The following is a 12,749-nucleotide window of genomic DNA, read 5'->3' on the forward strand; positions in this document are numbered from 1 at the left end:
CAAAGTGACACCGGATTCGTAATCAGCGACCCAAACAATCTGTGAGTATCAAGTTTTAAGTCAATTTTATGCTTTTTGATTATTGAAAATGCTGTATTTTAATAATGGACAAAAAAAAATGGCGAATATGTTGAAAATTTCACCCGATCATGAAAAACGGCTAACGCCATTGAATTCAGCGTACCCAAATTAGGTTAACACACTATATGCCTAATTTGTTTAAATTTTAAAGTAGCACAGTGGAATTTGTGAAATATGCGGTTTACATTATAATTAATCGAATTCATGTACAGCTTAAAAAAATCATTCGGATTAAAAATTTGTAGATACAAAAGAAAATATTATGGGAGTCACAACAGACCAAAACTTAACCTTTATAAACATTTATTAACTTTAAATTCAACAGGTTGTAGAAATTGAATAATATAAAATAATTTAATTGTCAATAAAAAAATAATGCTTATTAATAACCAATATCAACATAAATTATAACAAATTAAACATGAATGTACATAGAAATGAGCAAAAGTTAAACTTAATTCTGTATTTTAAATTTTTTTAATAGCTTTTGCTAATATGAATTAATAAATTCATTTAGTTATAATTGGTTGTAGTTGTGGTTATGTCCGTTTCCTCTTGGGTAATCTTGATATTGTATATAACTGGTCCTAGTATATCAATTAGGTAGTCCTTTAGCTTTTGGCACTTGGTCCTGTTATTAAGATCGTATGAACTGCCCCAGATTACAAGACCGTCCGCTCCTCGATTAGCGATCTCACTAATTCCGTCCTCTATGTCCTTCTGCAAACATAATTTTTTAAATTTTAGTTTAACACTATTCTTATTTAAAAGTCGTATAGAAAACTATATTTGAATTATGTATGAGGCATTCTCTGAAAAAGCCATCCAAAAAAAATTTTGTTAATGACATATTTTAAAGCATACAAAAAAAGCACACCCCTGCGTAACTTTTGACAATAAACAAATGAATCAAATCTAACAAATGTCAAGTGTATGCTATGTCCGAACGTAGTTTTTTATGCCCTATGCAAATTGTATAAACAAATAAATTTTGCAGGTTTTAAATTTTTTTCTTGGAAATTAATATCTCATCTTTCAGAAAGTACAATTAATAATATTATTTTAATTGTTAATTAATTATTATTTTCTACAAGTCTGTATTTCCGTGGATAAACGTCTTTAAATGATGGTCACTGGTCAATCTCAGTATCTATGGCCTTTACAGTTGCCCAGTAGTTTTTTATTTTGTAGGATCCTAAGGTGTTGCAGATTTTAGAAAATACCGATTGATTTCATATTTTCAAAAAATTTTACTTTCTGTCAAATATTTCCTAAATATTACAGGAGTTTTTATGTGTAATATTGCAGAAATCTTAATGTGTAATATTTCAGAAAATTACATGGCAATATTTCCTCAAAGGTGGACATTTTTGTGTTTCCAACAATATTTTAAGAACTTTTCATTGGAATATTTTAAATCTTTCAAAAATATTTAGGAAATATTATGTGTTGTGTTGAAAATGTGTTTTGTGCTCTGAAGAAATTTTTTTTTCATACAAGTAGATTATCACAAAAGTTTCACCATTTTTCAAACCGACAAAAGTTGATGTGGATTAATCGAGAAGGTAAGTGCAATGCATATTTACACATTATTATATTTTGTGATTCAATACCGACCGCCACCACATTTTAATATGATTGACAAATTCGGTTGCGGACACTTGAAGTGGTTCGGTTGTGGCCATCTCTCTTCTCTTTTTTCACAAATAGTGAAATATCGTCGTTGATATCAACATTATTAATTTTTCATTAATATTAATAGTTTCTATTCATGTCTACTCAGAAGAAGTTAAAATCCTACAATCAATCTACAGGCTAAATGTGGCAAGCAAACTCAGCCAAAACATCGTCTAAACGCGCAAAAGTAAGGGATTCTCCGCCTTGTGATGAGACGTGGACTTTTGCATTCTTTGTTTAGAGTCTTACGACATAAATTGACAGCCGAAAACTCTATAAAATGTATTGAATGAGATGGCCTGTGCATTTGAAGTGTGTCAGATTGCATTCCAGCAAAAAACCATGTTTGTTCTAAAAATGTTTTAAGAACGTTTCATGTCCGCCAAATAATGTCCTAAAACATTTTAAAAACATGAATGTTCCATCAGTGTTATAAAACATTTTTGGCTGACATGAAACGTGTTAAAATCGTTTTAAGAACGTTACTGAAACGAATATGGTTCTTAAAACACTTGGTACTGACAAGGCGAATATTGTAAAGTGACTGATAAATTATATTTTCTATTGTTGTTTTGCAGCTGAAGGTTCTTAAAATAAAAAAATTATTACTTTTTTCTATATCTGAGGTGGTTTTAATTCATTTTTTAATAATTTCAGCAGATTTTCAAAGGGTGTCCAGATTCGAACCAAAATTTTGTTTTTGATGAAAATAAACGATTTAGTCAATTTTTAACAATATTTTTATAATCGCCGGAATCAATTTAGCTTAGCTAATTTTTTTAAAAACTACTCTTAAACGGTATAGGGGGTTAAGCATTCAAAAAGTGACCCCAAAGCTATTAAATTCAAATTGGCACCATATATCGGTACCCCCATGAATAAAAAGTTTTGCAAGTATGAACCCTTAATACGCATTTGCGGGGCAGTTATAGAGGGGGGAAGGAAATTAAAAAAACCTAATTTCCACGAAAACTACTAAACCCATTTTAATTAGCTTTGGATATGTTATAAATAAAGTTAAAGCAATTCTAAAGAAAATCTCAAATTTTTTTTCTGAAAAAGTAAAGAAAATTAATTTTAAATTAAAAAAAAAAATTTTGGGGGTGATTTTTTGAAGCGACTACTTTAATTTTTTTTAACAAACATTGTAACGATGTAAATCGTTCCTTAAATTAAATATTGTGAAGTCAGAGTTTTGTCCCTCTCGTTCCGTCAGCTGTTCGTCTTGGTGTCAGCGTGCTATGAACATAGCTATGTTCATAGCTAGTCTTGAGATTTGGATTCTCGCACGTGTGTGTATTAAGGTTTTCATTGTCAGCGTTGGTTCCAGTTTTTCGAGACAAGTTGCCGCCAAATTCGTCAGCGAGAAGGATGGACAAGGATGAACGTCAGCGCGCTCTCTTTTTCAGCGGTGATTTTGGGCAGTTTTGGCGGTCGATAATAGTCAGTCGATATTTTACTGCGGTCTAGTCGAGTCATTCTTGTCAGAATATTATATTGTTCTATTACTTTGTCGTTTTTTGTATTAAGTGCAGTTGCACAATATTATTAGTCGGATATAACCGAAAGTATTTTGCGGAAAAAGTCGGATGGGAGCCGCAGCAGCGGCCCAAATGACCGCGTAAGTTTTTTTCGTACGTGTGTCTAATTTAAGGGTAAAAATTCGTGAACCGTTCCCGCCTAAAAAAAAAGTTTCAGGATCGGGTTAATACTTTCCTCAATTATAGTCCTAGGATACATGCATTCAATCACCAAAGAGATTTTTCAAAAAAGTGACGGGTTGTCAAGGTACAGGGGTTACAAAATTTCACGTTTCACCGCGCACGGTAATATTCAAATTGCCATAACTTTTACTAGAATGAATCAATTTTAAATTTCTATGAGTGCTTTTCAAAGCATTTTTCATCAGCTTTGCGATAAAAATATTAATTTTGGTAAAAAAAAATTTTTAGTATGAAATTTTTGAATTTTAAAAATATTTTTGAGTTTTTCTTTCAAAACGGCATTTTTGATATTTTTTTAATTATCATAATTTGAAAGCTTGCCTTTTTTCTTAAAAATTGATGTATTTCCGAAAGTGGGACAAAAATATTTGAAGTGTTTACAATACTTTTTGTGAACGCGTGCTCTGCGCGTCGAGTATCTGTTGCGTTGTCTGGCGCGCCATATACATATATACGTGATTATAACTATTAAATATATAATTCGACCATAAATGTTAATATTGTTGACTTTTTTCCAAGCTTTAGCTTTTGAAGTAGATCTCTGGTTTCGCTTTTATTGAAGCTCATCAGTACTACGTAAATTAATGTTAGTAGTATACCAGAACGTATTTACACATATTTACAAGTATATACATATTTACATTATTTACATTATTATTACCAGAACGTATTTACACATATTTACAAGTATATAAATTTTTCCATTATTTACGTTGTTGTTAACAAACATGAATAAATTAATTAAAAACTAAAATGAAAAATATTTAACATCAAACAGTAATAAAACTAAACAAAAATTCTTAAAAATAAAACAATTACTGATTCAATTTTTTAGCGCTTTAGTATTTACATTTCTCTCAATCATGATAAAGACGTTCAATTCTTTTACATGGTCGTACGCTTGCGTTTTCGTGTTTCTTTCCCTACAGACTTAGTCTTAGGAAAGACATCATATTTCGAAGATGCAGAATATTTTTTTAAGATCAAAGTTGAATCTTTAGTGGGGATAAAACAATAATACTTTAGAGTACCGGGTACTGTTTTGGATGAAGCGAAACGAATCTTAAGTTCTTCTGCACAAGCAGCATGATCTTCTTTGCTACTAAATAACACTGTTATTTCAGTTAAATTTTTCTTTGACCATTGGTAAAGATCATCAGCTGTCAAAATCGCATTTTTTGATGATGCTTGTAGACTTGATATGCGTGCAAGTCTTTTCAAAGTTCCCCCAATGCCGTCTCCAGGTCCTTTTCCGTGAGCGGTTGCATGAAAGTGCCATTCACACGGAATACCAAAATCTGTTTCATGATACATCAGGTTTATAAAATTGTACTTGTTTTTAAACTGTTGTGGAGCTCCATCTGTGAAATAGAACAATTTTTTGGGTGCAAAATTTTCTTTTAAAAATTTCATTATAATTTTCTGAAACCCATAAACAGCAGCTGTATCGTAATTGAGACAATCTGATAAAATAGCTAGACTGCAATGTTCTAACTTATCACCATCCTTGTAGTACATTGCCGTTGTAAAAATTGTAACCTGGTTATTATTCCAGTGAAATGATTGTGCTGCGTTTTTTTAGTTCTTAGCAAAATCACATTGAACGATAAATTCTCCGTCCTTCAGGTTGGTCTTCAGATTTTTAAGAAAAGACGATTGTTCTTTGGCTACGAAGGAATGAGATTTTAAATGGTAAAGGCGCTCGCAAAGTCTTTCTGTGAAATCTTCTGCATCTGCTATTTCAGTGTGCAGCGTACTTCTATCAGTTTGTTGCCAGCATTGAAATTCGAACTTTTGAATGTAATGATTTGTTAAAGCTGTATTTAAAAAATTCATAAGCTGATCTGTACCAGGACATAAATTGCATTCATCCAAATAGCAATCTGGAGAGGCATTACTGCATACTATTTTCATTATAGCGTCATGATAAGTAATCATCGGAGAATCTGTATCGCAAGTCAGATCTTGAATATTTACGGCGTCTATCATAAGATTCACATTTTCATGGTAAACACATACGCAAACTGTGTGAGTACCTTTAGATTCAGCAAGTACGCAATTAGGTGGTTTTATCTGTGAGAATTTGGACAAGCCAGCTGATTCGGTTTCAGGCGAAAGTGTTCTACCTTTTTTCCGTTTAGGCGATGTTAAGATACCACTCTCAGCTACCAACATTTTAGCCTTTCTCACTAGCCGCTCAGATGTATCAAATTCTTTTGCTAATCTTCTACGCCCCCAAGATTTTGGCGTAAGAGTCAAAAGCAGAATTTTTTCTGCATTGCTTGTAGAGTTTTTGAATTTTTCTTTAATTTGTTCAAAAACTTCCATTGCTGCCTTATGTAAATCATCATTGCATCCATTTTGTGATAATAACGGAGGATATACCTCATCTTCTGAAGAATCATGATCATTAAATAACATTTTACCTGAATTTTCACAATCAAATTCATTTTCAACTTTCTCGTGGAAAATAGATGGCTCACAAGTATTGTCATCCGTTTCATTTACATTATCAACATAAACCTGCAAAGGGGACATTAAAGAAAGTGATGTCATTTCCTTTCTGCAAAATGAACATAATTTTGCAATGGCTGGAATGTTGATAAATTTTTTTGAAGATTCTCAGATATAAATCTGATATCTGAATAAGAAGATTTGTGATAATCATATTGAAAGGAATTAAATGATAAGACACTTAAAAACGGGTTATGAATAATTATATAATATAAAACAATTTATACAAACAAATCATGCAGAATACTAAACTAAAAAACAGCAACGACACTTCTCTGCACAAGGACTACTTTGTCTGACGATCAGGAATAGAATATCTTTCACCTCGCTGCAGTGACTCAAGTGTGCTCGCTTATTTGGTACAATGGAGGGGAACACTGTATAGAGCGCGTTGATTGGTCGAATTATATATTTAATGGTTATAATCACGTATATATGTATATGGCGCGCCAGACAACGCAACAGATACTCGACGCCCAGAGCACGCGTTCACAAAAAGTATTGTAAACACTTCAAATATTTTTGTCCCACTTTCGGAAATACATCAATTTTTAGGAAAAAAGGCAAGCTTTCGAACTATGATAATTAAAAAAATATCAAAAAAGCCGTTTTGAAGGAAAAACTCAAAAATATTTTTAAAATTCAAAAATTTCATACTAAAAATTTTTTTTTACTAAAATTAATATTTTTATCGCTAAGCTGATGAAAAATGCTTTGAAAAGCACTCATAGAAATTTAAAATTGATTCATTCTAGTAAAAGTTATGGCAATTTGAATATTACCGTGCGCGGTGAAACGTGAAATTTTGTAACCCCTGTACCTTGACAACCCGTCACTTTTTTGAAAAATCTCTTTGGTGATTGAATGCATGTATCCTAGGACTATAATTGAGGAAAGTATTAACCCGATCCTGAAACTTTTTTTTAGGTGGGAACGGTTCACGAATTTTTACCCATAAGTGTAATACGTATTTTACGTAATTTTAAGTTTTATACTTAAATTAGGCACACGTACAAAAAAACTTACGCTGTCACTTGGGCCACTGTTGTGGATCCTACTTGACTATGTCCGCAAAATACTTTCTGTCATATTCGACCCCCCCCCCCCGCCAAGATTTCTTTAAGGGGAGGTTCCCTTTGCGGAGTTCAAAATCAACCCAAATTTTAACAATTTTTTACGGGGAACAGATATGACTGAGTGATATAGTTTTTTTCTTGAATAAAGGTACATCCTTAAACCGAAAGTAATTAAATAATATTCTGCGGACAATGTATTTTACATAATTTACGTAATATTCGTGTCAAAATACGTAAGAGTGCGGGGTTCCATGAAAAGCGGGGTACCAGCTATTTGGAAATATATTTCTTTTTAAAAAAAGTCATTTTTAGACAAAATTTCTCATCTCTGACTTACGGTACTTAACTTTTTTTTCTTCCCCCACCGAATTTCTCTTTTTTATGATGAAATAAAAATATTCCACAAGGAATGAACCAAAAATTTTAAAAATTGAGAAAAGTCCTTATTCTGCAATATTACCAAAAAAAGTTATGAACTTTTGAATTTCACGGTGCATACGTGTATTCAACGCTTTGTAACTAATGTACGAATGGGGTGGGGAAAAAATCTAATACTTGCAGGTTAAATTACTTTCATGTGGAGGAGTAAGTTCACAAAGTATAAAAGCAATCGAAGGACATGACCAAAAACGGTAGACAGTTCACGAATAATGCCTCAAATATGAATCTTAAATTTAATTTTTCACAAAATTTCTAAAAACGACTTAAGCCGTTTTTCCAGTGAACAGTTCGTTGGGATAATAGAGCAAGCAGTCCAAATTATGAGCAGACGGCTTGCTTAATTATCTACTTAGCTTAATTAGTAACCTTTTTTTATCTTATGACAATTTTTCTCTGCTAATAAATTTAAAAAATGATATTAGATTTACGTATTTTTAGTTACTGATAAATCTAATAAAGTATTTAAATAAAACATAAACTAACTTTACTAAGGAAAATATCAGAATTATCCTGATATTTGTACCAAAGATATGGCATCACTTTTGGCTTAGGACTTATGTTTCCAGCAACTCGAATAGCCTCGTTTACTCTTTCCTTTATAAAATCCACTCTTTTGCTTTCTGCCAGATTCTTCCTCAAATACACTGAAGGAAAGAGTACTTGTTGTTGCGAAAAAAGCCAATACAATCTGAAATTAAATACGTATATGAATACAATTTGCAATTTTTGTAGTTTTTAATTAAAAATTAAATTTTTTTTTTAACTTAAAACTTCCGCCTCACAGTAAGCTGATACAGTAAAGCTAAGGTAAGCTTACACAGTAAGGTCGTGGTGAGTTTACATGGTATGGTTGTGGTCATTTTTTCCTCCTTATGTTATTTATTTTTAATTATAATTAATTATAAAGTAAGAGAAAAAAATTAAATTAGCAAAAAAAATTTTTTTTTTAATTACATTTTTTCCTATTACCCCACAAATGCGGTATTGGGAGCTTTTACTTGAAATTCCAATAAAATGTAATTTATATTTTCTTTAAGGGGACATTCGAGTTCAAAATGGGGAAAATGAAGGCTTTTTTAGGATGTATTTCTAAAAAAATCATGACATTTATTCAGAAATTTTTGTTTACATGTTATAAATAACTTATTGAAGAATATGGAAAAAAAAGTTTATAGCATATTGCTTAACATGGGGAAGACAGACCCATTTACGGAGAGGGCGAATGTTTTTAGCACGAGTCGAGCACTGAGATGAACGAAGCCGTAGCCCAAGCGCCGAAGGCTGAGTGATTTGCAGTGCTCGTCAAGTACTAAAAATTCAGTCCTCTCCATAAATCGGTCCTTCCCCATGTCGAACAACATATTTTTTATCACGAATGCACGATTTCGACAGTTTTGTGCCCCGTCCAGCGAGTTTAAACTTCAGGTTTTTGAGTCGGTGCCAATGACATCCCGATTAGTATATCTAGCAGACATGCAGACTGTCTCACAGAAAACATTGACCTGCGTGCGCCGGTATGGAGCATGCGCACAGCAACAACGAAAGTCTAAAAAGTGTATGTAAATGATTTGTTTCATGTGTGTGACGTCACGTTTTTACTCCTTAGAGTGTAAATTTTTAATTTAAACGCACCCGCGCACGCCGCTCGAAAAGCTGGAGTTTAAGCTCGCTCGGTGGGGCGTAAAACTGACTAAATCGTGCATGTGTGATGAAAAATGTTTTTTATTTTATGTCTCTATCTGTTGAAGAAATCTCGGAATCTATCCCCCTATGAAAAAATGAACATTTTTTGAAAATGTTGTACATCGCCTCCATCTAGGACTACAAGTGAAAAATTTTTTTTTATATTCTTCAATAAGTTACTTATAACATGTAAACAAAAATTTCTGAATAAATGTAATGGTTTTTTTTTAGAAATACATCCTAAAAAAGCCTTCGTTTTCCCCGTTTTGAACTGGAATGTTCCCTTAAATATTTTTTTTATTTTATCAATAGTTCTAGACAGATTAACATTTTACAAAGTATTTAAGACATAAAAAAGTTTTACAGTTTCTTTAGTAGTAAAATGTCCAATAATACCACGTTTTAGGCAATAAATCACAAATATGGATTCTTAGCAATTAAATATGCAATAATATCCAATTTTCTATATGAATATTTTTCAAGTTTCAAAGAAATTAGAAAAGCCATATCAAGGTAACGAAACTCTGTTGACTGACACAATTATCCCATTACCCCAAAAAAATTTTACACGGTGGTCAGAAAGCCGGAAAGTTCCGACCAAAAATTACGTTTGAATTGAAATCCTGGCAGATCGTTTAAGCGAGAAATTATGAAATCAGTCCCAAATGTTGAAATTTAGAGTATAAGTTTATTTAGAGTTGAGTTTAGCAACTTAACACAAAAGATTGGTATAAATATTAGTATATCATGCATTTAAATGAATAATATACACAACTTAAACATATTTGTGCATATACAGCTTTATACTTACGTACATTGATATATTATATTATAAATATCTACGAAAATTGACTATATTTTTTGAAAAAATTATTTTTTAATTTTATCTCTTTCTTTTATTGCATTATATTATTATATTTTATTTTACATCTGTCAATTCAGAAGGTTTTTTAATCACAATTCAAGGTAATCTAACGAATTTAAATAAAACTTAGTAGTATGATACCAGGAGGACAAAAAATATCCATTTTTAAGAATTTTTTTTAAAGAAACTCAGTTGAAAATCCAAAACTTTCTTAGAGCGTCCAGAAAGCCTTTTGGAAGTGTAAATTAAGCAAAAGCATTTTTATTGGTTAAAAAAATAGTGCGTCATTTAAAATGACAAACTTTGGACTAATGAAAGCACAGGAAAGAAAATCTCAAATTACTCGAATGACATAAAAAATAATGGAAGCGTTAAGAAAGCGAAAAATCGGACATAACATGCTTCTTGATAGCATTTCTACTGCTATTTAACTTTTTCTTAGCAGCTATCCTAACGTTTAAATTAGGCTTTTTACTGAACTTCATATAGCGTAAGATTTTCGACTGGGTAGTTGTTAATTTATTAGAATGAAATGTCCATCGGATTATGTAACATTTAAAGTAAGAACAAAAATTCTAATTTAATAAAAATATCGATTTTCATGACTGTTGCAAAAATATAAAAATTATCAAATTTAAAGGATGAGGGTCAATAAGGCCGTTTTTTGGGCCCTCGTCAAATCGGTTTCTGTTATGGAAAATTTGACCTCCTTAGTATGCCAGACAATCTCACCAAACCATTTTTTGATTTATCAAAAAATAACGGAAATAACTCATCCTAAAAAATTATAAAATCTATTGGATTCGGTACATCTCAGCAGAAATTAGTTCATTTTAATTATTAATTTAGTAATTCCGGTCATCAAACTCTTTCCCAAAAACTATGTACACATGCAGTAAAGAAAAAGATTTACATTAAGAGCCAGAACAAAAAATTCAAGATGGTGGATCCAATATGGTGGTCGACTTTTTGAAAATCGAATTAAATTCGCTGGAAACTTGTTACTCAGGGGTTTTTGGGGTCGCTGATTACGAATTTGATGTCAGATTTGCAAATTTTTCAAAATTCAATATGGCGGACAAATTTTTTAAAATTCATCATATTCGTTTGAAACTTGTTACTCGTGGGTTTTTGGGGTCGCTGATTACGAATACGATGTCAGTTTGTCAAAATTTAAAATAGCGGATCCAATATGACGGACATATAATATATAACAAGTTTAAAATCAATACGATCAAGTTTTATTTTTATGTCCGCCATATTGTAATTTACATTTTGAATTTAGAAAATCTGACTTCATATTCGTAATCAGCGACCCCAAAAACCCCCGTGTAGCAGGTTTCAAGCAAATCTGGTCAATTAAAAAATTTATTGTCTTCTTAATAGATGCGCCATTTTGAATTTTGTAATTCTGACATCAAATTTTTTGCACATTAAGGATAGAATATTTTTTACATTTACATTTTTTTAAAAAATCTTTCTGACATATTGTTTCAGACATTTTGAATTTTTGAAAACTGACATCAGATTCCTGAACATCGATCCCGAAAACCCCCGAGTAACGATTTTCAAGCAAATCCGATAAATTAAAAAAAATCATAAATAACCGCCATATTGGATTTACCATTTTGAATTTTCAAAAACGGACCTTGGATTCGTAATCAGCGACCCGAAAAACTATTAACCAAAGTTGAAATATAAAATTTTCTATGCTGGATTAAATGAACCGTTATGGTATCGATTTCTATAATTTAATTAAACATCTTAAGCTAACAAACGGTATTTTTTTATTTTTATCGAGTGGAGATACGGTCCAGGTGCGAATTTTTGGTCGGCCCAAAGTTGGTTCAACTTATGCAAAGTCGGTCCACCTTCTCTTGCCAATGGTTGGGCCAATTATACAAATGATAACGGTTCACCGTTTGTTTGGGTTAGATACATACATGGGTTACATACCTTTTTATCGGTCAAAAAATCGATTTCTCCAAAACCGCAAAACCGATCGGGCTAAAAGTTTTAGGGGATCTTAATACGTACAATAGCTAGTGCATAAACGTAGAAATTTTAATTTGAACCAAAATTTATATTTTTTCGGTTAAAAAACAAAATTTTAAATTCTTAAAAATATACAGATTTTCCAAAAATATCCGAAATGGGCTTGATGAGTTAAATAAGTTTAAATGAATTTTAAAAAATTACTTGCAAGCTCTACGCGCATTACAAATTTCAACCGATTTTGACGTCCTTGGTCTTATTTTAACGATGATAAAATTCTACATAACACACCTGATTTTGTTTTTTGAAAAAAAATATTTCAATTGTTGAAACAATTTTAATGATTTCAGTTCCTAATTACGAAATTAATATCGTCTGTAAATTTTCAGGTATGAATAAATCATAAAAAAATGAAATCGAGTCCAAATTCAAAAAAATTAACTTGTTTATAAAAAATTAATTTTTTTTCATTAAAAATTTTAAAAAAAATTTTCTTAAAAGTTTAAGAAAAACTAAAATTCTTATTTTTTGACAAGATTTTACTAAATTAAATATTTTCAGAAATATAAGCTATTAAAAAAAGTTCTACTTTCACAAAGTCAAAATTTCGAAAATTCATACCTAAAAAATTTAGCCAATTATACAAACCCTGGCGGATTCGATTTGCGTAATGTCTACTTAACTAAGTGGACA

At 31.2% G+C, this 12,749-nt stretch overlaps 1 protein-coding gene across 1 annotated transcript in view; it reads right to left on the reverse strand.

The window, feature by feature from the left end:
• Positions 1–414: 414 nt before the first annotated feature.
• Positions 415–12,749, reverse strand: part of LOC127286105 (hyaluronidase B-like) — a 31,658-nt gene continuing 19,323 nt past the window's right edge. Inside the window, exons 4-5 of the mRNA XM_051312408.1 lie at positions 7,997–8,201; positions 415–801 (exon numbers count right to left, since the gene is read on the reverse strand). Coding sequence (XP_051168365.1) covers positions 595–801; positions 7,997–8,201 — 412 coding nt within the window. The 3' untranslated portion in view covers positions 415–594. The remainder of the gene's footprint in view (positions 802–7,996; positions 8,202–12,749) is intronic.

The sequence above is a fragment of the Leptopilina boulardi genome, unplaced genomic scaffold (assembly GCF_019393585.1).
Source record: "Leptopilina boulardi isolate dan_hultmark-lab unplaced genomic scaffold, ZJU_Lbou_2.1 LbouV2_347, whole genome shotgun sequence".
NCBI classification, from domain to species: domain Eukaryota; kingdom Metazoa; phylum Arthropoda; class Insecta; order Hymenoptera; family Figitidae; genus Leptopilina; species Leptopilina boulardi.